This window comes from Balaenoptera physalus (genome assembly GCF_965194825.1).
Source record: "Balaenoptera physalus genome assembly, chromosome: 6".
Taxonomy (NCBI): Eukaryota; Metazoa; Chordata; class Mammalia; order Artiodactyla; family Balaenopteridae; genus Balaenoptera; species Balaenoptera physalus.
The window spans coordinates 100,725,056-100,752,221 of record NC_138885.1 but is presented as its reverse complement, the minus strand read 5'-3'; the positions used below and the strand labels follow the sequence as shown (position 1 = coordinate 100,752,221).

The 27,166-nt window shown below is 36.5% G+C and overlaps 2 protein-coding genes across 3 annotated transcripts in view; both read left to right on the top strand.

Moving 5' to 3' along the window:
• The window catches only part of ACADL (acyl-CoA dehydrogenase long chain), a 39,078-nt gene extending 29,105 nt beyond the window's left edge, over positions 1–9,973 (top strand). For both annotated transcript variants that reach the window (XM_082467241.1, XM_082467242.1), the window contains 3 exons: positions 1,510–1,637; positions 3,704–3,790; positions 8,674–9,973. In XM_082467241.1, the coding sequence (XP_082323367.1) occupies positions 1,510–1,637; positions 3,704–3,790; positions 8,674–8,767 (309 nt within the window). In that variant the 3' untranslated portion in view covers positions 8,768–9,973. The remainder of the gene's footprint in view (positions 1–1,509; positions 1,638–3,703; positions 3,791–8,673) is intronic.
• Positions 9,974–10,091: 118 nt separating this feature from the next.
• The window catches only part of KANSL1L (KAT8 regulatory NSL complex subunit 1 like), a 168,708-nt gene continuing 151,633 nt past the window's right edge, over positions 10,092–27,166 (top strand). Inside the window, 1 exon segment of the mRNA XM_082467398.1 lies at positions 10,092–12,715. The gene's annotated coding sequence lies outside the window, so the exon portion shown is untranslated.

Below are 27,166 nucleotides of genomic sequence, written 5' to 3'. Positions count from 1 at the left end.
GGCAGTCAGTTTGGGTTTTCCATCAGCATAATAGTTATGTTGATACACATATAAGGAATCTGTCCCTCAGAGCTCCTTCTCCAGCTGACAACACCCTGGTCTTGCCTGGTCCTGGATCTTATTATACTCCTTTTCTACTCTTTACCAGAAATGGTAAGTACCCAAACTGTCTCCACTACAATGATGCTTTTAAGGGTTTGGTTTTGTGGTTTGAGATTGCTGTAACAAGTAGCAAAGGCAGGTCAACATCCTCTGAATATCTGGTCCAGGAAGCCTTCTTTTGAGAATGCAATCATGACTTTGGACTTGCCATTGCGTACGTTGGGTGCATTCATAATTTCTAGTTTGAGTTTCACTGTGCCACCAAGTTAGTGCCATTGTCACTAACTTCCATGCCTTTTATTAGCCACAGTGAAGGTCTCACTCATAAATTCCAAGCAGAATGTTCAAAACTCTGTTTGTATCTGAATTTCCACAAGGAAGATAGAGGCAGCTGACCATAGCTGAGCCTTGAACTTGAGATCAGCTAGAACGGGGTGTATTTTTGGAGGTTACCCAAAGTGGAAAGCCAGTAGTATTTCAAATCCAAGGCAGTTTCCTGAAGGTGGTTCAAGAGTTGGTGCCAAAGAGACCAGATGTAAACTCAGAGTTCAAGGTGTGAGAGCCAAGAGTCAGGGAATGCAAGAAAATTTGATTGAAGTTAGAGCAATCTAGAACAATTGAGGATGGTCTAGATAGAATGATTTCCAAGAATACTATTGGTTGTCTGTGGCCAGCAGGGGGAGGTATCTATTAGGTATGTTATCGTTGACAATTCCAGACCATTCAGTTCAAGTTAGAGACTGTGCAAGCTATTGAGAGAGATAAGAGGGAGGGTGGGGAAAGGTGGAAGAGGTTGGGGGGTACTGGACTTTGATGTCTTGAGTGTTCTGATTCTGTTATTCTCCCATTGCATTCTACAGATCTAGATTAAATACTTTGCAATATAAAATAATAATGTCTAATAAATATTTTTGATGTTGTCCCTCCAGCTTGTTACTTTATTACTTTACTCCAAGACAAAAAACCAGAAAATGTGTATACTTAATTTCATTAATAGAGAAAAATTCTTCATGGATTTAGATTCTGGACAAAAATAAGAGTTTTCAACAGCTGTACCTAAAGGACTGTACCTCAAGATGGTGTTCACCCATTAAAGTCATGCTGTTTTTCGAAAAGTTCCCTAGATGGTCTAAATTTTTTAACCTAAAACATGAAATGTTATTTATCTATTTATCTACTTTTGCATCTTATCTTTTAGTACAAGTTTTCTTAGCAATGAAATATAGTGGGTTTTTAATTTGAGCTGTTTAGTTAACATATGCCTCTTTTTTGGAGAAAAAAGAACAGTAATTCCACTTTTGTTTTGCTCTAAAGATATTTTACTGTATAATTTTTGATATGCTAAGTGACTCAAAATATGCTCTTCTCCTATGCTCATCTTTTCCTTTCATTTCCTTTAAACTCAAGACGGTGCAGCATAAGCTAGCAGAATTAAAAACACACATTTGTGTAACCAGAGCTTTTGTGGACAGCTGTCTCCAGCTGCATGAAACGAAACGTCTGGACTCTGCCACTGCTTCCATGGCGAAATATTGGTATGCATGCTATGGTAATTAAAATGTGGTGTTTGCACAGATTGTTATGGAATTCTTCCAACTTGAAACTCAGCCTTGAGGGTCTTAAAGGAAGAAGGCTAAGTAAATGAACACTAGCAATAAGAACCACCTTTTTAAAAAATGCTGAAGGGCCCCATTAAACATATTTATAATGTGCTAAAACTTACTCAAGTTGGTTTTTAACTTTTAGCTTGCCATTGAAAGTAAAATATTAAGAGACTAAAATAAGATGACTGATTAGTTCATTCAAGTAATAGTTTAATCTCAGATTATCTGAAGAGTGGCAGTATAGTGAGATCACAAAATTACAGAAATACTTAGAGTCCTGAGATAGAGTCCCAATTCTTTCATTAAATAACTGCAATTAAATTAAATTATTTCTGGGCCAACATTTTGATATCCGTGAAATGAGTAGATTGGGCAAGATTTTTCTATTTAAGATGTTCTCCAGATCTAAGAAAAATTTCTGAAGATTTGACTCTCCAATCAAAAGTTGTACATGCTCTATTAAGCAAAAGGAAAAAAAAAATGTCCTATAGAATGACTTTCATTTGTGTTAAAGACGATTAGCAATGGTATTAAAGATGTGTTAATGAAAAAAGACCCCTATAAGGCTTTTGTGTATTTTAAGATTTAAGAACATAGTTTAAATCAAATTCTGGAAGTGGGTTTTGTTTCCTCTTTTAAAAACAAACATTCTCACATCTCATTAGCCCAAAAATAACCTGGAAAAAATTCCTGTCATTATTCATTAACTTGTGTTCAGTTCAGTCAGAAGTAGAATGGGGAAATATGCAGAATAGTGGTTTATGTAATGATTCCAAAATAATAAAGTTGCCAGGTTGAAAAGTCATGTAGAATTACTAGAAACTTGCACTTTTGGGGGAGACGTTTTACATTTACATTTATAGCAAGTTTTTTGACTAGTGGGAAAAAGAGTAAAAATATTTTAGATAAGATATTTTGGGAAAAAGATATTTGGATGGCTGTTGGCCTTACTGTTTTTTGAAAACACCAGGTTTATAGACATACTGGTATTTCATACTGGAGGAGAGGGAGCAAGTAGTTTTAACCCAGCAAATATTTTACTAAAATACTCGCCAAATACAAAAATGTATAGAATTCCAAATATCATTGCCCCCTGAATCTTGTCTGTTAATCATTATATTGTTACTGTATTTCTCAGGAACATCCTGACCTGTCCTATGACTTGAGTTAAAAATTATTTTTTATAGGAAAATATGTCTATGCTTACCTTTTCTTTATATTTCCCACTGTTGAAAGTAAGTTGAAAAGATTTTGAACTAAGTTGTATTTTATGTTAAGATGAATAAAGTTCCTACCAGTCATCTCATGGATTTTAACAATAGTTAAAATTGTTGTGATAAGATCAGAAAAGGATACTTCTCGAGCACCTTATATTAATATACATATACTTCAGGAATAATAATTCCCAAATGATCGTCAATAAGTTTCCTATGTGATAGTAAGTACTTTAATAGAGGTCTGCCCTCTTAGGTTTCCACTTTTACTTTCAGTTTATTTCTGAAAAAAAGTTTTTTTCAGTTACTAAAATTCAGAATTGCAACCTTTAGGTAGGAAGTGACACATTTGAAGAAAAAAAACACATATTACACAAGGCAAAAGAAAATAGATGACTGTATAATTATTCAGTTAACTTAGATCACATAGAGAATCTGAATAAATTAGACCAAATTCAAGTTTTCACTATATTCTTTTCAGGCTTAAAGTAGCCAACACCTAATAAATAGTCTAAGCTTTCTACATTTTGTTTCTAGACTTAACAAAAACCCAGCCAGAAGTATAATTGATGAAGAAAGCATTTGTTATATGAAAATTCTCTTGAGATTTATTTCACATGGAATTTATATCAATCTTCTCTGGTTGGCTAATATGCCTAATTTTAATTGTTTGATAAATGTAAGCATTTAAACAATCATAAATAATTTGTTTCCTGATTGTAAAGCATCTCATGAAAATTCATTTCAAATGTTCCTTTTCTGCTTTTTATTTTGGTCACCTAGGGCATCTGAGTTACAGAACAGTGTAGCTTATGACTGCGTGCAGCTGCATGGAGGTTGGGGATACATGTGGGAGTACCCAATTGCAAAGTGAGTATGCCTGTTGTGTTACACTCTTCTGGGTGGTGTGAAGAAAAAGGAAAATTTCTTTAACTGTCCTTTGTACGTTGAGTACAAAGGGAAAGGAGGTGCAAAACCTTTGTATTTTTCAACTGACTATGGAGTGTGTTCAAGTAGATAGAAACAGCTTCATGTTATCAGCTCACCACTAGGATTTTGGCATATTTTTAAAAAGTGAAGATGTACTTCATTATACAATATACTAAATATAAATGTAAATAAATATAAATATATAATATACTAAAGCTTTATTTGAATCATTATACAGAGGGATTAATATCCCTTTTTTATAGTTGAATAATATTTTATTTTAATTGATTATGGTTAATTATTCAGGTTTTTTCTAGTTTTTTACTGTGACAGTGCCGCAATAAACGCCTTCATACATTTATCTTAGATACATGTGTGTTTGATTACAACAGGACAAAGTCCCAAAAGTAGTACTGCTAGTTCAAAAGTATGCATATTTTAAATTTTAATGCATTTCCAGATCATTTCCTCCAGTCTGAAGCAACTCATACTCAAATGAACAAAGTCTAAGGATGACTTCTCCTCCTAAGCTATGAATGTTATTGTGTTTTAAACTTTAAGTGAATCTAATGGGTAAAAAATAGGTTATTATTCTTCCTTTAATTTGCATTGACTATTAGTTATTTTATTTTGTTTTATTTTATTTTATTTTACTGTAGTAAGAGCACTTAACATGAGATCTACCCTCTTCACAAAATTTTAAGTGTTCCATACAGTATTGTTAACTGTAGGCACAGTGCTGTACAGTAGGTCTCTAGAACTTATTCATCTTGCTTAACTGAAACTTTATGCCCATTGATTAGTAACTCCCCATTTCCCCCTCCCCTTAGCCCCTGGCAGCCACCATTCCTCTTTGAGTCTATGAATTTGACTATTTTAGATACCTAGTATAGGTGGCATCATGTAGTGTTTGTCTTTCTGTGACTGGCTTGTTTCACTTAGAAGAATGTCCTCAAGGTTCATCCAGGTGGTGACATATTGCAGAATTTCCTTCTGTTTAAGGTTGAATAGTATTCCATTATATGTTATACTACAGTTTCTTTATCCATTCATCTGTCCATGGACATACAGGTTGTTTCCACATCTCGGCTGTTGTGAGTTATACTGCATTGAACATGTGAGCGCTAGCACCACTTGGAGGTCTTGATTTCAATTCTTTCGAATAAATACCTAGAAGTGGGATTTCTGGATCATATGGTAGTTTTATTTAATTTTTTGAGGAATTTCCATACTATTTTTCATAGCAGCTGAGATGCACCACTTTGCATTCCCTCTAACAGTGTGCCAGTATTGCAGTTTCTCCATATCCTCGACAACACTTGTCTTTAGGCTTTTTTGTTAATAGCCATCCTGACAGGTGTGAGATGATATTTCATTGTGTTTTTGATTTGTATTTCCCTGGTGATTAGTGACATTGAGCATTTTTTCATATACCTTTTGGTCGTTTGTATGTCTTCTTTCAAAATATCACTTTTTTAAAACTAAAAAAAAAAAAAAATAGACATTACAGAAAAATTAACCTGCATATAAAAATGATCTAAGTTGTCATGTCTTAAATTTTTTGTTGTCTATTTTTCTCTAAAAATAAATCAAAAGTATTATTTTTTTCTAAGTAGAATTCGTACTTCCTTCAACTTTAAAATAAATTAAATATAGCCTTTTTATTGTATTACATATGGATATTCTTGTTATCATTTCGAAGCAGTACCAGTTTGTCAGTAGGCAGCATCCTCTGCCATATTTCTTCCTCCATCGTCATAATTTCTTCTTTCCCTCTTCCTATAGTCTTTTGCCTCAGTAATCTCTCCATGGCATTTCTCCTCCTCATAGCAGAAGATATATTTTTCCTCTTATTTGGCAATATTTTCAGTTTATAAAATTTTCTCAGGGAAGTTTTTGCTATATAGAGAGAAGTCCAATTTAGTTTTGAATCTGAGAATGAGAATGCTATGAGCTTCCAAAAACTTCTTATAATTCTAATCTAAATACAGAGTATCTAAAAGAGAAAAATTATCAAACTAGTATTCAAATTTACTTTCAAATTTATCATTTTGGCAAACATAGTTGAAAACATTTGATTTGCTTATAGTCCTTAATGAGGAAAATCAACATTTTATTCAAGTTACATTAAAAACAGAAGCTCCAGCATAGAGCTTCTGTTAGGTATAATTTACTAATTTTCTGTAGCCACTGGGCAGCTCAGAAAGCTTTAATCACAGGGTGTATATAATTTATACCTTTTTTATAAAAACTCAGCAACAAGTAGGGTTTTTCCTTCCTTCAGAATGTAGGCATGAAGTAGCTAAATGATTTCCTTTTCTTTATCAATCCTTGGACTTGGATTTTGGTATATCCTTTCAGAACTACTTCAAACAGACCTTAATCAAAAGCAGATTTATTTTTTTTATCTTTGTATAGTCATGAAATCAAAGTAAACACTGAATTATGCTAGCACAAATTAAATCATCTCTGGAATTTTTCCTGTGTGTTTTCATGTTTTATTCATAATATTAATCCACCTTATTGACAATATTCAAAATGCTAAGAAAGTAAAATAATAATGGGTGTTTATATTTTTCTACTTAACTGTGCTATTATAACTGCTGCAGGGTATGTAGACATGTCATGGCTCAGTGCTTGTCTAGTTTGGTTCAGTTCCTAAGAAAGGCATGTTAGGTGAAGAGGAGTCAACCATCTGCATGGTCCAAGATTAGAGCGTAGCATAAGTCTTGGTCTCTGTTTTCTCAGAGGCAATTCCATCAGGTCAATAGCAAGCAAAAATTGTAACTTGATGGCTTATTTGAAATCCCTAGTTTCAATTTGAGGGACTTACATTTCCTTTCAGGAATAATAATCCCCTTCTTGGCCAGCTTGTTGGTTTGAAGACTGTATGAACTTTTAAACTAGGCTGCTCTTTCTCTCCCCAAAGACATAGGGAAGGAACTTTTCATAAGGTAACGAGAGAGAGTAGTAGGATAATATCAAAAAAGCTAATTAGATACATTAGGCAGTATGTGGATGAAGTGTACAGACTTTGATGAGATAGAAAAAAAATCATTCTAATTGTGTTTTTATATCCTAAGATTAAGCTATATTATTTGTGTGTGTGTGTGTGTTGCTGAGTCTTGGTTTCACAGGTCAAAGAGGTGCTTTTTGCTTTTTGGTTTTGTTTTATTTGTTTGTTTTCTGTTTGTTTAAAAATAACCAGTCTTAAGCATGTGAGTTTACTTCAGTCTTACTCATTAGGCTTGGGCTTATGACAAGTGAGGCTTAAGTTTTGCCATTTCAAGACCTGTCTGCAGTGCTAGGAAGAGCGGCCTGAGATAGAGAGCTTCATCACTGTGGGGTTAAACATTCCTTCTGCTGCCATTCTCTGTTAATTTTAGTTGATGACTGAATTTAATCAGTAACCTATAAAAGGGCTACTGATCTCTGTCAATTACCTACTCCATTGGAACTTCTTTAATGTGAAAAAAAATATGCCCAACCTGATCCAAAAATGTCTAAAAGCATTGAGATTGCTGAAGTAGGCTGAAATGCCAGGTAAGTCCTCTAAATGAAAGTGCTAGATTTTGTGGGCAACAATGGAATCTGTTCAAAAGAAAAAATATATTTGAAAACACATATGTCTCTAGATTTCAAGTTTCATAAGAAAGTAGCTATTGAGACTCTAAAATTCCTTTGTAATACAGGAAATCAAATCAATAAATATTTACTGAGTGCTCACTGTTTGTAAGGTACCATGGTGAACGTGGACAAGGAAAAATTCAGAATTGGTCATGGTCCTAGAGAGCTTGCACATTTAATTTGTCTCAAATTAAATTAAAAAAAAAATTTAATGCTTGAAAAAAATGCCTTTGAATTTGTCTACTAGAAAAGTCCATAGCTCAATAACTAATCTTACATTTCTGGGCCAATGAAAATGTTGAGATGTAATAAAAAAGATACTTGCCAAAGTGGCAGGATACCTACCTTTTCATTCCAGGCTGCCAATGATCTGTTATGTGACCATTAAATAGCAACCATTAATTAGTATATGTATTAACTTTTCAGCATCTCAGTTCCCTTACCTGCAAGACAATAATAATATTTATCCTCCCTAATTCCAGAGCTGAGAGGATAAAATGAGATGAGAAAAGGTAAAACCGACTGTATAGTGTTATGGTTGCTGTCATCACTACCAAAAGTGAATTCCTTCTTGTTTTTTTACGGCAGTATACTCAGCCACTCAGTATTTCAACCTCATACATTACTGAAGTGACTGTTAATCATTTCCAAAAAATAAGTTACTTGTTAACTTTGTGAAGTAATATTTTCTGAAGCATCAGTTTATACTGCTGATGGCAGCAGTAGTGATGGGAATCTAAAGGATGTTAGAAAATACGTACTTTCTTTTCTCTTTTGTTTTTTATAAAACCAGTAGATTTCAGCTTTTGGGGGGAAACATTAAAGGTAACAAGATATTAAGACATTCCATCCATTTCTAAATTTACAATTGCCCTTTTTGGAATGTTATTATATGTGCTGAATTTTACAAAATTAAATCAAAAGAAACATACTTAGAAATGTTATTTTGAATTTGTAATCTCTTCAAGCAGACTAAAACAAAACTTTACAAATGATCAATATCTTAATAGAATTTTATAATTATACCAATCTAGGGTGGATGCCATATGGAAAAAAAAGTAATTTACGAAGAACTTTTATTATTTGGATTTCATTAAATGAACACTTTAAAGTAATTAATAGTTACCTGGTGAGGCAGAATTTATAATTTCTAATATCTTTTGTTTATTCATTCAATCATCTTCTTATTTATCCAGAGCTTATGTGGATGCCCGAGTTCAGCCAATCTATGGTGGTACCAATGAAATAATGAAGGAGCTAATTGCAAGAGAGATCGTCAGTGACAAGTAGACATCTGCCCACATCCTGGAATCCTATTACAACTAATCTGGTTTTAAATCTACTCAAGATAAAATACAACCTGGAAAGGGAGGGAACACTAAACATGTTTTTATATGTTCTCTCTACAGAGAAAGAAATCTAATACAAATACAAGATTAACACAGTGGGAGGAGAAATCTTTGAATCCAAAGATCCTAAAGTTTTCCAATATAAAGTTTGGTAGGATCCTAAACCTTTCCAATTAAAAGGTTTAACTTTTAATTTTTTATATAGCTAAAAGGCAAAGCTTTTCTGATTCTAGAAGCCTTAATGTTTCATTTATCCTTAAAATTCTAAAAGAGCGTAGTCACTTAGATCTTTAAAGTTGAGGCAGAAATAATTTTGTTATTATACTATAAAAATGGGATTAATAATATTTACAGCACATTGACTTTGAAAAGGAAAAATAAATATAATTTACAATGCAAAATATGTTTAGCTATTTCTTATTCCAAATTCCCCCGAACAGTGGTTTCTACCACCCTATCCTAAACCTCTGTTTTTAAGTAATGAAACACTTTCTTCAAGCCAAAGCTTATGCCGAGTCCTTGTGAAACCCTGTTGCGTGAAGAGCTCCTCTGGTTGAAGCAGGAAGCCTTCCTACGTTATGGCCTTAGATTCACTAGGACTCAGCTAAGCAAATCCCCACTAGAGAATGCCACTGGCTGCCTCAACCACTGACCCCTGGGCTCTCAACAGATTTCCATCCCAGTTTAATTTCTAGGAGAACACAGAATAATCCATCATCCTTTAGTTTCAAGATACTGGTGTATTTATAGGTATCAAAACAGTGACTTTTATTTTGGAGCAGTGTAATTTTTTACTTAATTTAACAGATTTATACTTTGTGTCATCTATAAGCCAGGCTGTTAAAAATATGATGAGAAATATGATTTAAAAAATTGGCAAGATCCCTGCTAATAAGTGAATAAATAAGTTGTAATAAATAAAGTAAGAAGCAAGTAAATAAACAAAATAATTTCAAATAATGATAAAGGCAGTAAAGGAAATAAAGTAAGCATTTAAAATAGGAAAGTGAGGAAACGACGTTCGGTTTGAGACTATTATCAAAAAATAAGCCATTGATTTGTAAACTGCTAGCATCATTTTAGTACTTGTTTTTCTCTGCATATATTGCTGAGACAGTGAATAAAGTAGTTTTTAAATGGAAATAAATAGATGTATTCTTGTTTAACTTAGAGAACCTAAACATTTTATTTGGTGTTGTGGGTATTAAGCATTTTTTTTTTTTTTTTAATCTTGGGGGTTTTTCTTTTGTTTTTTTTTTTTTAATTAATAGCTACTCTATTTATTTATTTATTTATTTATTTTTAGCTGTGTTGGGTCTTCGTTTCGTGCGAGGGCTTTCTCTAGTTGCGGCAAGCGGGGGCCACTCTTCATCGTGGTGCGGGGGCCACTCTTCATCGCGGTGTGCGGGCCTCTCACTATCGCGGCCCCTCCCGTTGCGGGGCACAGACTCCAGACGCGCAGGCTCAGCAGTTGTGGCTCACGGGCCCAGTTGCTCCGCGGCATGTGGGATCTTCCCAGACCAGGGCTCGAACCCGTGTCCCCTGCATTAGCAGGCAGATTCTCAACCACTGCGCCACCAGGGAAGCCCTAAGCATTGTTTTTTAATGCAGTCTTTACAACTGGGTAGAGCAGAGAGTAGAGAAAATACTTTGATACCATTCTATCCTAGTCTTATATACCTTCAATTTGCTCTTGAGTCGAAGTTTGTATGATTGCCAACTTGAGTTCTTGCTTGGTAAATACCGTGCAAAATTGGTTAAAATAAATTCTTATTGGATATTACTGTATTTGCCACTTTCACCTCACTCCTACTACCAGGAAACAATAGAGAATTAGACCAACCACCCCAGCCCCAGCCCCAGCCCCTTTCCCAGTCTTAAAGGAAACTAGATTTTAGGAATTAAACATCTGTAGGATAAACAGTAAAGTAACATATTAGGAAATGCCTGCTATGTAGAGGTGCACAAACCTAGGTTTGAATGATGACTCTACCATTTAGCAGCCATTGGACCTTGGGCAAATTATGTAACTTCTCAGGATTCTTTCAGGTGCAAATGACAAAGAAACCCAATTCAGACCATCCTAGGCAAAAACTTTGAGTGTGCTAGCTAAAATGAATTGTAGAGTAGCTCATACAATCTAAAGAACTGTAGGAACTCGTGTCTCAAGGGCCTGATTGAGGTAGAGCTAGAAATAGGTTCTTGTAATTTTTATATATCAGAGAGTGAAAAGATTTCTAAGGTAGGATATTTTCTTGGAATGATCCCTGAGATCTGTTTTCTATCTCTTCTAAGCTAGTTGTTTGTCTTGCAAATTCAGTCTTCTTTTGCACCCCCAAAAGAAGCAAGTGTTGTAGCATGAGCTTACAGCAAAAAGCAAAACAGGGAACTCAGAATGTGTTCCTTAACCTTCTGTTTAGTTTTCATTTCTTAAATAGCTAATCTTCGTGTTTTGCTTGTATTGCTTTGATAGTTGTCCCCTAGGGAAGGAATTTATCATCTGTATCTCACACAGTGCTAAGTGCTCAAGAAATGATAAATAATAATAATGCTCAAAGGAACAGACTGGACCTGCACAGCAAGAAAGCCACACTGTGTAAATAATTAATGAGAATCAAAAAGCCTGAGTAATTTTGGGTTTTGACTGAGATTTTTAGAATCATGATTTTTGCCTTAAAATTATTTTTGCCCTTTATTTCTTTGATGTTGTCATTGAAAATGACAATATATAGAAGAAGCTGTTTTGATTTGCTGTTTTAAAAATCTAACTGCAAATCTTTACTAATCTAGTAATTTTAGTAGTTTATTGCTCAAGGTATAAGATTTCTAGGAGACTGTTTTTTTTCATATGTCAGTATTATTTTTGCCACACACAGCATTTATTTATTTGGAGTCATTGGAAAGATTTGACATTGAGATGGAAGACAACTGTAGGCCTGTCATGTCTACTGCTTTATAATAAATGTTGAAAAGGAGTTTTACGCTATTTTTGAAATCTCATTATCATGAGAAACTTTAAGAAAAAATTACAGAAAAATTCAAACACTCAAAAATAGTGAAGATAGTGTAATGAGCCTCTAGCTTCAACATTTGCCAGTGATCTCCCTCACGTTTTTTTCTCAATAATTTTGAAGCAAATCCCAAACATGATCCTATTTCATACACATATATATTTCAGAATGTGTATCTAACTGGTATATCTGATGAAGTTTATTTTTGTAACCACAAGGCCATTATCATAATTTTAAAACTTAAATTTAAAATATAGTTCCAAATTAACGGTAAAGTTTTCTCAGTTGCGTCAAGAATGCCTTTTGTAGTTCGTTTGTTCAAATCAGGATCCAAGCAAGGCCCACAGATTGCATTTTTTGGTATTGTCTTCTGTATCTTTTATAACAGTCTTCCCTTCTCTCTTTTTCCTTCTCCCTTTCTTTTAAATTTTATTTTTTAAATGAGCATACAGCAAATTTGCTTGTTTTGGGTATATATACATATGATAAAATTGCCTTTTTTGGTACTCTGAATTTTAGCACGTATATAGATCAGTGCAACCACCACAATCAGGATACAGAACAGTTTCATTAACCCCAAAAACTACCTCATGCCCTTTATAGTCACATCATTCGTGCTTCTCTAACCACTGGCAACTACTGATATGTTCTCTGTTACTATATTTTTGTCATTTTGAAACTCATATAAATGGAATCATATAGTATGTAACCTTTAAAGAACAGCTTTCTCTTAGCAAAATGCATTTAAGATTCATTCATGTGTGAATTAATAGCTTGTTCCTTTTTCAGTGGTAAATAGAGTCCAGTGTGTGGGTGTACCACCGTTTATTCATTTCACCTACTTAAGGACATTTTGATTGCTGAGATTAAATACCCAGGTGAGGAATTTGGGGGTCATAAAGGTAAATGTATGTTTAACTTTATAAGAAACTGTCAAGCTGTTTTTCCAGAATTCCTGTGCCATTTTGCCTTCCCACCAGCAATATGGGTTCCAACTGTTCTGCATCTTCTCTAGCACTTGTATTTTTTTATTTTAGCTATTCTAATAGATATGTAGTGGTATCTCATTGCAGTTTTAATTTGCATTTCCCTAATGTCTAATGATATTGAACAGCTTTTCATGTGATTATTTGCCCTTCACATATCGTCTTTGGTGAATTGTCTGTTCAGATCTTCTGCCTGTTTTTAGTTGGGTTGCTTGTTTTCTTAATATCGAGTTTTGAGAGTTCTTTATATATTCTAAACTGTCGAGCACAAGGCATATTCAGGCTGACAGATTCAGCCAGTAAAGAAACAATGAGCCCTTTATAGACTCAGTGTTTTGCTTACATAGGGAGTGCAAAGATGATTAGCCAAAGGTGCCAGCCCTCTGTGGCCTTTGCACAGGATGACACAAACAAAAGAGGCCAGGTGACTGCAACGAGAGTGATGGGATACTCCTGCTGAGGATCCCATTCCATGATGCTGCTAATCAGTTTTATAGCTGCAGATTTGCCTTAAGGATGGTGAGGCAGAAAGCCTTGTACCCCACCAGAACCTGAAAACAATGAGAAACTGCCTAATGACAGCCCCCTGGGTAGATAGGGAAGCGAGTGAGAAATAGCACTGTAACAGCGCCTCGCGCGTCTCCCATGCTCTCCCGTTCCAGGAGGGTCACAAGGCATTCTGTCATTCTGTCAAGATTCAGCCGCCGTCCAAGCCTTGCCTAGGTGGCCTGTGTGGAAACCTGCAAGGTCCTCAGGCTCTGGCTGTTCCCCTAGAGATACAAGTCCTTTCTCAGATATGTGATTTGTAAATATTTTCTCCCTATCTGTAGCTAGTTCCTTCATTCTTGTAACAGTGGGTTTCATAGAGCAAAAGTTTTTAATTTTGATGAATTTTGATTTATCAATTTTTTCTTTTATGGAGTACATATTTGGTATATCTAAGAACTCTTGGCTCAAACTCAAATCATAAAGTTTTTCTTCTGTTTTCTTTTAGGAATCTTATATTTTGTGTTGTTCACTTAGATCTATGTTCCATTTAGTAATTTTTTTAAGGGTGAGATTTATGTCAAGGTGCTTTTTTTTTTTTTGCGTATAGATGTATAGATGTCTAATTCTTCTTATAGCACTTGTTGAAAAGAGTATCTTATTTTCATTGAATTGCCTTTGTACTTTTGTCAAAAATCAATTGACCATATTGTGTGGATCTACTTCTGGACTCAGTTCTGTTTCATTGTGTATCTTCCTCTTTATCTTAGTTACAGTAGCTTTATAGAAAGTTTTAAAATCAGATAATGGATGGGATTCCTCTAACTTTATTCTTTTTCAAAATTGTTTTGGCCATTCTGATTTCTTTAGCTTTCCATGCAAGTTTTTAAATCAACTTATCTATATCTACAAAAAAAAAAAATCCTGCTGGGTTTTGATTGGAATTGCAGTAAATCTATAAATTTGGAGAGAATTGCCATTTTTACTATGCCGAATCTTCCAATCTGGGAATGGGAATGTCTCAGTTTATTTAGATCTTTGATTTATTTCTTCAGTATTTTGTAGTCTTCAACATAGAGATCCTATATGTGTTTTGTTATATTTATAATTAAGTATTTCATTTTGGCAGGGGCAGCTACTGTAAATTGTATTGATGCTTAATTCTGGTTTACAATTGTTTATTGCCAATATAATTTACTGTTCTTTGTTGACCTTGAATCCTATTGTCTACTAAACTCACTTATAAATTCTAGGAGTTTTTTTGTAGACTCCTTAGGATTTTCTACATAGACAATAATGTCATCCATGAATAGGGACAGTTTTATTTCTTTTTAACCTGTATACCCTTCATTTCTTTTTTCTTTCTTTCCTTCCTTCCTTCCTTCTTTCCTTCCTTCCTTTCTTCCTTCCTCCCTTCCTTGTTTCCTTCCTTCCTCCCTCCCTCCTTCTCTCTCTTCCTCTTTCTTTCTCTTTCTTTCTTCCTTCCTTTCTTTCTTTCTTTCTTTCTTTCTTTCTTTCTTCCTTCCTTCCTTCCTTTCTTTCTTTCCCTTCCTTCCTTCCTTCCTCCCTTTCTTCCTTCCTTCCTTTCTTTCTTTCTTTCTCTGTCCTTCTTTCTTTCTTTCTCTTTCCTTCTTTCTTTCTCCCTTCCTCCCTCTATTCCTTTCTTTCTTTCTTTCTTTCTCTCTTATTGTACTTCCTAGGACTTCCACTACAGTGTTGCATAGGAATGATAAGAATGGACATGCTTGTTTGTTTCTGATCTTAGAAGGAAAACATTCAGGCTTTCACATTAAATAATGGTTTCTTTAAAGTAGATTTTTAGTAGAAGGTTAGATTAGATTGAAGAGATTCCATTCTGTTCCTAATTTGATGAGAGTTTTTATCATTAATCATTGAATTCTGTCAAATATTTTCTACATCAATTGATATGATCATGTGGTTTTTTTTCCTTTGGATTATTAATTTAGTGAATTACATTGATTGCATTTTGAATATTGATCCAACCTTGCATTCCTGGGATAAACCCCACTTGGTCATCATGTGTCCTGATTTTTACATATTACTTGGTTCTATTTGATATAGTTTATTGGGAATTTTTGCATCTATCTTCATAAGAGATATTTGCCTGTAATTTTCTTTTCTTGCACTGTCTCTGCCTGGTTTTGTTATCCTGGTAATGCTGACCTCATAAAATGAGTTGGGGCTTATTACTTTCTTTTTCCTCCATGCCATTGATTTGTTGGAAAAAACCTGGTCATTTATTTTATAGAATGTCCACCATTATTGATCTGACTGATTTCTCATGGTGATTTCTAATTTAATCCTCTATTCCTTATGTTTCCTGTAAACTGATAGTTAATGCTGGAGGCTTGATTACACTCAGGCTCAATATTTTTTGCCCTGGAAACTTAATAAGCAGTGCTGTGAATATTCTATTGCATCACACCATGAGACATAATATCTAGTTGTCTCACTTTTAGACACACTGAGATTGATCAGTAGATTCAGACAGTATTAGTCTTATATCTTCGTAAAATTCTCTATCAACATTTTACCTAATGGTTTTAACATCCATTGATAGTTATTTACAAGATCTATTATTTAATTAGGAGTTGTAAAGGATGACTTTCTAATTTTCTAACTCCTTTTTGCATTTATCAACTTTCATAGAAAGGAACTATCATCAACTTTTTGAATAGCTGGGTACTCTGGGAATCAGAGAAGACACAGAAGTGCAAGAGGTTTGTTGAGAGGTAACATCTATCAAAGATGGACAGGGAAGGAAGTCATATTGGGCAGAGCTAAATAAAGGAGTCTTAGGCCATGAAGCAGATCTGACAAAATCTTGTCCAATCCAAGGAGGAGCTCTGGAGTAAAGGCTGCCCATTAGAGGAGTCCCACATTTGGCAGAAGTGGTTAGTCCCTGGTTCTGCGCTGCTCAGTCATTGTCCAAGGACTGCCTGGGGTGGGGGTGGCCTTGGCTCAAAAGCTAATGTGACTCCTAAAGGTACTAACAGCTGGAGGCAAGTTGTTTCCTGAAGGGAGATCTGGGAGTTGCACCTACATGGCTGCCACATGCTGACATAGAATTTATAAATAAAAGGCAGAATAAATTCTTGATTTTTTTTCCTTTTATCAATTTTTAGAGTAATGCATATGTGCCCTAAGAACTTCTGATGGTAGTGATTTTTAGTATAAGTAAGAACTCATGGATTTTGGAGATGTTGATACATTTTAATAATTACAGTCATTATTCTTTTGGGTACATAGATAGTTTCATCTTAGGCCAATAAGAATCTCTTCAAGTTTTTATATTTTTTTCCTTTTTATTATGGAAAATGTCAAACATACACAAAAGTACAGAGAATCGTATAATGAACCACAATGTATACATCACCAAGCTTTGACGATAATCAACTTATGACTAATCTTTAGTCATCTTTGTCCCTATATACCCTCTATTCTCATGGATTATTTTAAAACAAATGCCAGACATCATGTAATCCTGAATCATTTCGACATGATGCCTTTTTTTTATGATAGTGTCCTTGGTCTCTGGCACAACAAAAATTTCCATACCCATTGTAAACAATTTCTGCCCTAGAGTTGAAATCAGCCATTTTCCCAAAGATCCCTAGTTTATTTTAGTTGGGTTTTTCTAGTTTCAAGCTATTACCAAATTTATTTGTTTATTTTACATTCTGTTTCATGAAATTCCTCTTGAAGTTATTTTGATTACTAAAAATTGTATTTCTTATTCAGTCTTTTTCTTAAATTTAAACTCAGCAGAAGTTTACTATATCCCAAGAGAAGTTATGTTCCATTTTGCAGTAGAAAAGTATATAGATAGAATGTTTTTCTGGTGCAAGAAACAGAAAACCTAAATCAAATTTGGCTTTAAAAATTGATGAAAGGGCTCACAATACTAGAAAGCTCAGAGATAGGGCAGACTCAAAGCTGGTTGACTGCACAGCTTAGCTTTTCACTAAAGACCCACTTTACCAGTTTATTTTCATCTTTGTGTTCTGTCATTTAGAGTGTAGGGCTAATTTTAAAACTGGCTTCTCTAATGGTGATGGGATGGACTTTCTTATTCATATCTAGAGTGAGAGAATGCACTCCTGCCCAGTATTTTGGGCATAAGAGCTGAAATTCACTCTCATGGGGTTCGTTTTAGTCCCATGCCCATCTCTGAACCAGTGATTGTGCGAAAGGAAATGGAATGCCTTAATTGGCTTAAGGCAACTGGGCTCCACTTCGGGACATGGAGATAGGATTAGATTCACTCAAAGCACATGAGCTGGGTGGAGAGCTGCATAACAGCATGAAAAACAGGAAAAATGTTAGGAAAGGGAAATTGTGGAATAGAAGCTAAATTAGGCAACTAACAAATACCTACTATAACAACTACAAACTAGACCTGGTTGTTAGGATCGGTGCCTGAAGACTGTCACATATTTTGACATGACTTTTGTAGTAGAGTTTTAATTTTAGTCCATGCACAGATCTCCTTTCTGGGCACGTGAGAAGTTTATATTTCCTGGTTCCCTTGTAATTGTGTGACTAGTCCTTGCCAATGGATTGTGGGTGGAAGTGTTGTACCCTGTGGCAGGAATTGTAGAGGTGTTATGGGGTAACGTATGATCAACGTATAGAATGTAGATTCAACTTATGGAAGAGAAGCACTCTGGAAAGTTACCTGGACCTGCAACAGACTTTGTGTGAGAAAGAAAGGTTTTTTTGTGTTAATTCACTGTAATTTGGGGGGTTTGTTATTGCATCATAACTTGACCCATCATGACTGATAAAACTTCCATACATTCTTATACATGGTAAGTAATTGAGGAAATAGAACCGGTGTTACAATACATATGTAACACCTTCAGCGACCCCAAGAAATTGCCCTGATATGCATACTTCGTATGAAATGAATCAGAATATTGGGACAGTTTTTCAATTGTAGTGAGTTCTGACCAGTATTTCTGGATATGCTTGTTTAGGGTAAAGACCTATAGGAGTAGTGTCTGAAAACAACACTTTTATCATTTTACTTCCTTATGCAAAACTCTTCAGTGGTTCCACTATTACCTACAGAATAAACTATACATTCCTTACTTAAACTTCCATATTTTGGTCCTAATCTACCTTTGTAGACTGCGCACCATTATTCTTTTTAATTGCATCAGTGTGTTCAGCAATCATAACACCCGTGGGCACAGCCACAGAGCCTGAAAAGGGGAATGTAGTTCAAGAATCTCTTTTATGGGTCTTTTCGTTTGACGCCCCACCCCGCCACTGGGCTCCCCACCCCAACCAGTGTGCTACATTTAGCTGACTCTGGTTTTAGACATTTTGCTTTGGAAACTGAAGACCATTGCCTAACATCTATTTTCCCCTCCTCAATAATAATAATTCCTATATAGCAGAGGTGACAAGGTGTTCAAGTTTAGCTGTATTTCCTAGTCTCCCTTGCAACTAGATGTATACACATAATCAAGTTGTAGGCTTGTTGAGAGGGACATCAGGAGAGGTACCTTAAAGGCCCTGTTTGCCTAGTGTCCCTTTCTTGCCTGCTGCTTGGGAAGTGGATATGATGGCTGGAGTTCCAGTAGCCCTCTGGCAACATGAAGTCACTTTGAGAATGGAAGCCAGGGCTGAGAATGGCAGAAGAGAATAATAGGAAGGAGCCTGCATTCCTGGTTACCTTGTGGAGCTGATTATATCAGCTCTGGGCTGTCTCTCAACTTTTTTTTTTTTTAAACCACATTTCATTAACTCTTAAGATGCACCATTATTTATATATTATTAAGAAAAAAAAAAAACCCACTGCCAGTCAAACTGATACAATGCTTTCTTATTGCATCCACACTGAGGTGACTCTGATTTCAGAAATGTTAAACTGTGAAAAAAATGTGTCTTAGAATCGATAAAATATGTTATAATGGAGAGTATTAACCCCTGTGTTTTTAAGCCATCATTATTTGGGGCTTTCAAATGCATTTCACACAGATTATGTGCATCGTAACTGATGCAGACTAGTTTTTAATTTTTCTGCCTGTCTTCATTTTGGACTTAAAACTCCTTGAGATTTCTGAGTCACAACCTTAATCAGAGAGCCCTTGTTTTAAACATCAACTTCATTGAAGTATAATTCTCATACAATAACATGTAGCTGTTTTAAGTATATATTTTGATGAGTTTTGGCAAATGCATGTACCCATTTGACTTCCACCATGATCAAGATAGAGAGTATTTCTATTACGCCATATACCCTTCCCCCTCAATTCCCCGTACCCCAAGCCTAAGCAACTGCTGGTCTCCTTTCTGTCATTATGGGTTAAATTTGTCTTTTGTAGAGTTTTATATAAATGGAATCATAAAATATTTCTTTTGTGTCTGGCTTCTTTCACTCAGCATACTGTTTGAGACTCAACTATGTTGTCCTATGTACCAACAGTTTGTTTCTTTTTATTGCTGAGTAGCAGTCCATTATATGGATGTACCACAACTGGCTTTTCACCATTTAAGATCTTGGGTTGTTTCCAGTTTGGGGCTATTGTGAATAAAGGTGCTATGTATATTTGTATACACAGGGAGTCATTTTTTGGTCCCTCTAAAGTCATGGGCCTGACTACTCTTGTATTCTGCCCTTGTTCTAAGAATCCTATAGCTCTTGCTGTGTATCCCTGCATTTTGTCTGCTTGTCCGTTGATCCTGGCTAGTTAAAGCTAAATCTGTCCTGAATAGGAATTATCACCTTTAGCCCTGCTACTTTTCCTATTCCACTTTTTAAACATGATTATAAAAAGAAAGAATTAAATATACTAGAATATGACAGGGGAGGACAGTTGCCCTGGGTACGGAAATATAGAGGAATAATAGTTCAGGCTTCCAAACTAGCTTTCTATTCTATGAGAGGTAGTGGGGAAAGAACTCTGGCTTTGGAGCCAGGCAGGTCTGTTTTTCAAATCCCAAATTTGGCCATTTTTTAGTGTGAGAATCTGGATATATTACATTATCTAACCTCATTGAGTTTTTTTTTTTTTTTCCACCTGGAAAATGAATATAACACTCACTTTGCAGAATGTGAGAATTAAATGCATATATTCATTTAACAAATATGTATTGAAAACCTACATCTGCCAGGTCCTGTCCTGGGCTCTGGGGATACAGCAGTAAGCAAAACAGCAAAAGTGCCTGACCTCATGGAGCTGACATTCTGCTTAGAAAGGCAAGACAACAAAAACAAAAAAAATCTGTGTTACATTAGATGGTCATAAATCCCATAGAGAAAAACAGAGCAGAGAAGGGGGATAGAAAATGCTGTACTTGTAACCTCTTCTTGGCTGTGAGCTACTTAAGACTAGGTATGATCTTTCTTCTGTATCACTAGCATTTATCATAATGTCAGCTGTATATTAAGCACTGCATACGTTTCCTGAGTGAAAGGAGTGACTGAATAAAAACCAGTGTTGAGGAGGGAGATTATCTCATGAAATCACTATAATACTGCTTACCTGGACACTTTTAAATGCTTCCAGATAGGTAATAATTCTGTCAGCAAGAATGGTGCCCTTCCCTTCTCCTTGTTCTTGCTGGTTCTGGAAGTCTCCTAGCCAGTGTTACATTTTTTCTTGGAAATCAGAATGCTTTGAATGTACCTTCTGAATAACAATATATCCTTGATGTTTAAAAATTAACTACATGCATTTTTCAGACTTTTGCTGAATGAATAATATAGAAAACAATTTGACAAACAGTTCAGTATGTCAATTTTTCTATTAAGGAGCTTTGGTATTCTACAGTCTCTGGAAAACTGGCATGCATCTGCTATAAATATTAAAATCATGCTTTAGAATAATATTCAGTGTCAAGGGACAATGTCCTTAATATGTGGTTAAATAGGGTAAAAAAATACAGTATGCAGTGTCATCTCTTACACCTCTACTCAAACTCAAAGATACTATCTTCTGAACTGTTGATGCCTTCCTTCTTTCACTGCCTAAAGTCCTTTAAATTACCCAGACCAAATACGAAATCTTTCTTTGAACTATCATAACACTTGCTTGACTTCTCAGATTGTTCATTAAAAAATTTTTTTAATGCTTTATTCATTTTTGTATTTCTGACCCCAGGGATACGACAGCCCTTCCTTTGAATATCCAATAAATATTTGTTGATTTAATTATTTTCACAACACATCATTCACTTACAATTTTTATTCCAATGATGGTAAATCGATTTCTGAAACACTTCCCTTACCCCATATGAAGGTGCGATTATTGTTTTGAGCAATTTTTAAAAAGTATTCTCTCCTATAAATGCAGCTTGTCATAAAAATCATTGCAGTTATGTCACAGTCTACTAAAAAGACCAAAAACAAGCCGGTTATTTTCCAATTCCAGTAATTTGCGTCATGTCTTATGTTTTGCTAAAACTCCAGTTCCTTGTTTTCCACCCCCACCCCCAGATCTTATCCTATTAATAAGGTAGAAATAAGGGCAATTGTCTTTGTGGATCTAAAATTTTAGTGCGCTTCATTCCCTAAATGATTCCATGTGTAAATTAGTTGCTTAGGAAAGCCTGTAATCCGTCTACAGCCTAAGGAGCTATATTTAGTGCTCAGTTATTTAAACACATACACACAAATTGAGTGCGTGGCTGGGTAAATGCCTGGGTGTAGTTTCGTGGTGAGCGGAGCGCTGGGCCAGGTGCAAAACTCCTAGCGATGTTTTTCTGTGTCCCTGGCCAACTATCTCCGCCTAAAACTCCATCAATTTATTTGCGCTACTGCAGAACGGAGTTAACTCCAACGCCACTCAAACCAGCTTTGTACAGATTTTTTAAACGTTTGAGCTGACCCTTACTGATTTTTTTTTTTTTTTACTATAAAACGACCCAGCTAGATCCAAGTTAGATTTGCCATCCTCTTTCAGGGCCTCTCGGGGGTGGTACAGAATTACGATTTTGGATTTGAGCGCAGAGCCGAAAGAAATGCAAACGCACGGACACGTAGAGACTTGGCAACAGTGACAAAGCTTTGTTAAAACTTGCCCCTCCAGCGGCGGGGGGGGATGGTCTGGCCGCCAAGGAGCCGGCGCGGGCGGCAGGGCGTAAGGCAACCTGACTTTCCTCTCGCTTTGTTTTTGCTGTCACGGTGGTACAGAAATAGCAAAGCAGGGGCGGGAAGTCGCCCGGGTGTGTGTGTTTTTCCCCGCTGGCACGGGGACCGCAGAAGGAGGAAGCAGGAGCAGCGCGGAACCCGCCCGCCCCCTATGCAGCAGCGTTCACGCGCCGACCTCCAGCCCCTTCCAGAACGCTCAGTGCCGCTTCTGCGGGTCCCGCCCCCTGCCGGGGTTTCCCCGCCACCCGAGCTCATTTGCATGGCGCTGCCCCTCCCCCGCTGCCATTGGCCGGCGCCGCGCCCCGCCCACTGCCCCTCCATCACGGCAGGGTTCCGTCCCCCGAGCCGCCCGGAGCTGCGGGCAGCTGGCGGACTGTTAAACCGCGGCGGCGGCGGCGGCGGCTGGGGCGGGAGCGGGACGCGCTCTGGATGCGAGTCAGCGGCGCCCCGGGTTGGGGGAGGCGGGCGGGCAGCTAGAGATCACCTCAGCAGCCCCCACCACAGCCGGACCGAAGGTGCGGCGGCGGAGGGGAGCCAGGGCGCCCCAGCAGGCGAGTGGCCGGCGTCTTAGCGGCGGGCTGAGCGGGGTGGGTCTCCTCAGCCGGGGACTGCGGCAGCGCGGAAGGGGAGAGCGGAGGAGACCGCTAGGTGGACTTGCGGGCCAGGCGACCGATCGGCAGCCCTTTCGCCCCCCCCCCCCCCCCGAATCCTGTGAGCTGTTGGATTCTACCTCCCGGCACCGGATCGCGCTCTACAGCAGGGGTCGGACCGCAGCCAAATTTAAACGGCTAAACCTAACAGCTTTGGCAGAAGCTGAGGGGAGGGAAGGGGTGGAGGGAGGGGGGGGCGGATCTTAGCGCGGTCACGTGGGGGCAGGGGAGGGGCTTGGCAAGCCTCCCTTTTGTTTTGGCTGGCGCGTGCGCAGAGGGCCGAACACGTGGTCTTCTGGGCCCGCCCCTTGCCTCGCTGGCCGCGCTTTGCTGGCTGTGGTTGTGGTGTCGGCTGTTTTGGGGAGTCTCTGAGGCGGAGTTATTTGCGTTAGATGGGACCTTTGTTTTATTTATCTTCACTTTATTTCAGGCAAACGTTGATTTGGCCTTTAGAATTACGTGGGATGGAGGAGAATCTAGAGAATTGTTGAGGAATGGTGTTGCCACGTTTGTGCCGCTTCTCTGCGTGCTGAAGGGATTGATGTTGCCGGAAAATTTGAGGATACTTGGTGTTTGGTAGCAAGAAATACAAGACTATGTTCTGGTTATTAAAGAAACTACTGGAAAGAGGCTAGCTTTACAGCCGAGAGGGAAGGCACTGGCTGGATCCTGTGATGTTTTCTTACTCCGAGAGAATTAGTATTTGGTTCGTTCTCTGCCCGCTCTGCTCCGGGCAGGACCCACTTGTCCCTTCCCCTCGGATCAGCGGTCTGCGGGGATTGATTTTTTTTTTTTTTCTTTCTTTCTTTTTAAACTGTGGGGAGCACGTCACTTTTTGATAACCCAAACTGTAGTCAGCTGGCGAGATTTAAGAAGATTACTTTCTTCGTCTTTCCTTAACCAGTTTGCTTAACTTCGTGCTGAGTTTGGGTCAGTAGGATGTTATTTTAAATTCCGACCGGATGGGGCAGGTTTATCAGCAATAAAACCTAAGTGAGATATTTACCAGTACTGCAGGCAAAACCGACAGTGTTTTAGACTAGGAAAAAGTGGCTCAAAAAAATAATTAAGCATTAGCGAAAAACCTGGTGTTCTGGAATGCGGATTGCTTGGGAAAGGCTTAGCAGTGAGTGGTCCCGGCTGTTTCCAATTCTTACTAGCTGTTTTCTTGGGCAGGTTACAACCTCTCTGATCTCAGTGTTTCCTCTTGTAAATAGTTTCATAATGCTGTCCTTGCCTTAAGAGGTTGTTATGAGAATCACATGTTTTGTGTTAGTAAAAGTGATTTATAATCTTTACCAGCACTACAAATACAGAAATTGACAGGTAATACGGTTTTATAACAAAAGTCCGTTGTTTTTTTAAGCCAGCATGCTGGAAGAATATAAACGATGAATGAATCATGAAATAGGATATATTTGAATATCTTCAAAATCTGTTGTAACTATTATCTTTGATTCTCTGTCATTTTCCACTTTCCTAATCAGATCAATGTCAAGCTTGCTACCATTTCCTCATAGTTTTAATCTAGATAGATTACCATTACTTCTCTTACCCAGCCCTTCTGGGTTAATTTTATACATGAAATTTTTCTTAATCCAGGCCGATTTTATCACACTGATTTTTTTTTTTTTTTTACATTTACTGTGTGTGTGATATGTGCCTTTTCAAATAACAATTGCTTATTTTTAAATAATCTTATAATTTGGAAAATGAAGACGGGTGCAAATAAGAAAAACACAAATAAGTTGTATTTTAACTATTTTCCTATGCATATTTGTGTATTTTTCCTAAAAGTGGTATCATTTTAACTTTGCCTCATAAACAGTCCCATGTTCTTAGTCATTGAAAAAATTATTTTTGGCACCTCGATGTTATATCATGTAACTTTCATATTTAAAATTTTTCCTGTTGGCAGATGTTTGGGATGTTTCTAATGTTTTGCTGATGTAAATTTCACTACAGAGAATAGCCTTTTACATAAATCTTTGGAAAATTTTCCCCTAGATTCGTAAAAGAGGAATTACTGGGGGGGTGGGGGTGGGGTGTGTGTGTGTGTTTGTGTTTTAAGGCTCTTGCAACATCGCCAAATTACCTTCCAGAGTGTTATATTGTTTAATACTCATCTAGTGTATCAGCATCCCTCACATTACATCTTTATTCATCATCTGGGATTAGCAATAAAACAAAAAAAACCTTGCTTTCATTAGCATAAAAATTTTTTTTCACTTGTGTCTGTGATACATGTGTTTTATTTTCTTAGAAGCTGCTTGAGGAAGAGGAATATATTTCATATTTGATGTGCTGCAAACCACATAGTGGGTGCTCAATAAATACTTGCAACTTGACTATTAATATTTATCTTTTTGACCTCTGAAAGGTCAGGAAATTATATCTTGCTTTTTTGTCTTACTCAATTTAGGAGTACACTGTTGGCAGTATACTATTATTGTTTGATTCATTACTTTGAGTACTCCGTTCAGGTGGGACCTCACTGATCTTACCACAGTTGTCTTCTAGTGACTTCTCATTGTCCAACTGCTGTGTTATCCAAGAACTCCATCCAGTTTTGATGCCATTTATCATAATAACTTGGATGAGTGAATAAAGGAAATAGTCTATCTTGTGTGGAATTCACTTACAAATTTCACTTTAATTGTTCCATATTCACTTGTAGCCTTTTCTGTGTTTGAAGGAAAAAAAAGCCTACTGTCTAAAGTTACTTTGTTTCATTATTCAGATTGTTCTTGATAGCACAACTATTAATTAATTACCTTTAACATCTTTTACTGCCTTTAACCTTACTCGTCATATGTAATTTTTACTTGCTCAGTTATTTATCGCTCTTCCTGTCCTTTTACATTTGTCTGTACTGTATTAGTAGTTGAAGGAGGCCGAAAGCTGTCTCTTTCAGGTTTAGAAGATTGTTTACTGATTGGGTTCCTCAAGTTATAAACAGCAAAGAATGAGACTGCTTGCACCTGAAGTGTCAGCTAATAGGAAATTAGCAACCCGTTTACTGACTTTAAAGCATCTCGTCTATTATACCTCTATTGTTAAAGTCCTTACTATATCACAGGACTATAATGGAATACTGTACATAATGATGACCCTCAGTCATCAATACAATCCTACATTACTTTCAGTATGTTTGATTTAGAAAGGCAAGGAAGGTGTATTCATTTCCAAAAAATTTACTTTTTTTTCCCTTTTAAATGTTCTGAAGAGATTGCACTGAACTGTGCTTGTTACTCTGTGTGGGATAAATAAACCAGCAAGTGTTAATAAAAATGGTAATATTGTACTTGCCTGTAGACAGTCTGTAATGAAAATCTGAAAACGATTCATAATGAAAGTTTTTAATACTTGGTAATATTTTTAGGTTTTCAGGAACACTTTATTTCTATATGGATGTGACAGTTCTCTTGCAGAATTGGGAGAAAAGGCAATCATTTATAATATTAAGGCTTTGTTAATATTTCTAATGAATTTTTAATTTATTTCTAATCCTATAAGATCAAGAATCTTCAAGCATGTTGTTTAAAGTAATAAAAAATTTTTTTTTACTTGGTAGTATATCATTAATCAATGTTTAACCACGTGAAATTAAGTTGGAGCCAAAATGTATATAACGAGCAAATGTGATAGTGCTAAATCTAAACGTAAATTTCTGGATCTAAGTTGATGTACACAGAAAAAAAAATGACTCATTTATATTCCTATGAGTCATGCATTTATAACTGAATAGTAATAATTCTGCTTGAAGTTTGAAGTATGATCTGTTTGATGTGTTATGTGGCCACCCAAGTGGCTTTATCTTTAATTAAATTCCTTTAGTCTTCAAAGAGAATTCCTTTTTAGGCATAGTTTTCAAAGTGGAAGAAGTTCTAGCTTTAAATGTTACTGAATAGAAAGTACTGAGCTAACTGTACCTTGGTCATGCCAATTACTACAGTGTTTTCTGCTGTAAATTGAGAATGCCCATTTGTAGCATAAAGAGATCTTGAAAACACAACAGTGTATTTTGTATCTTCCAGTAGTTCCTATATTTTTGAGGAATAAAATTATACCAGTGTAAACTCT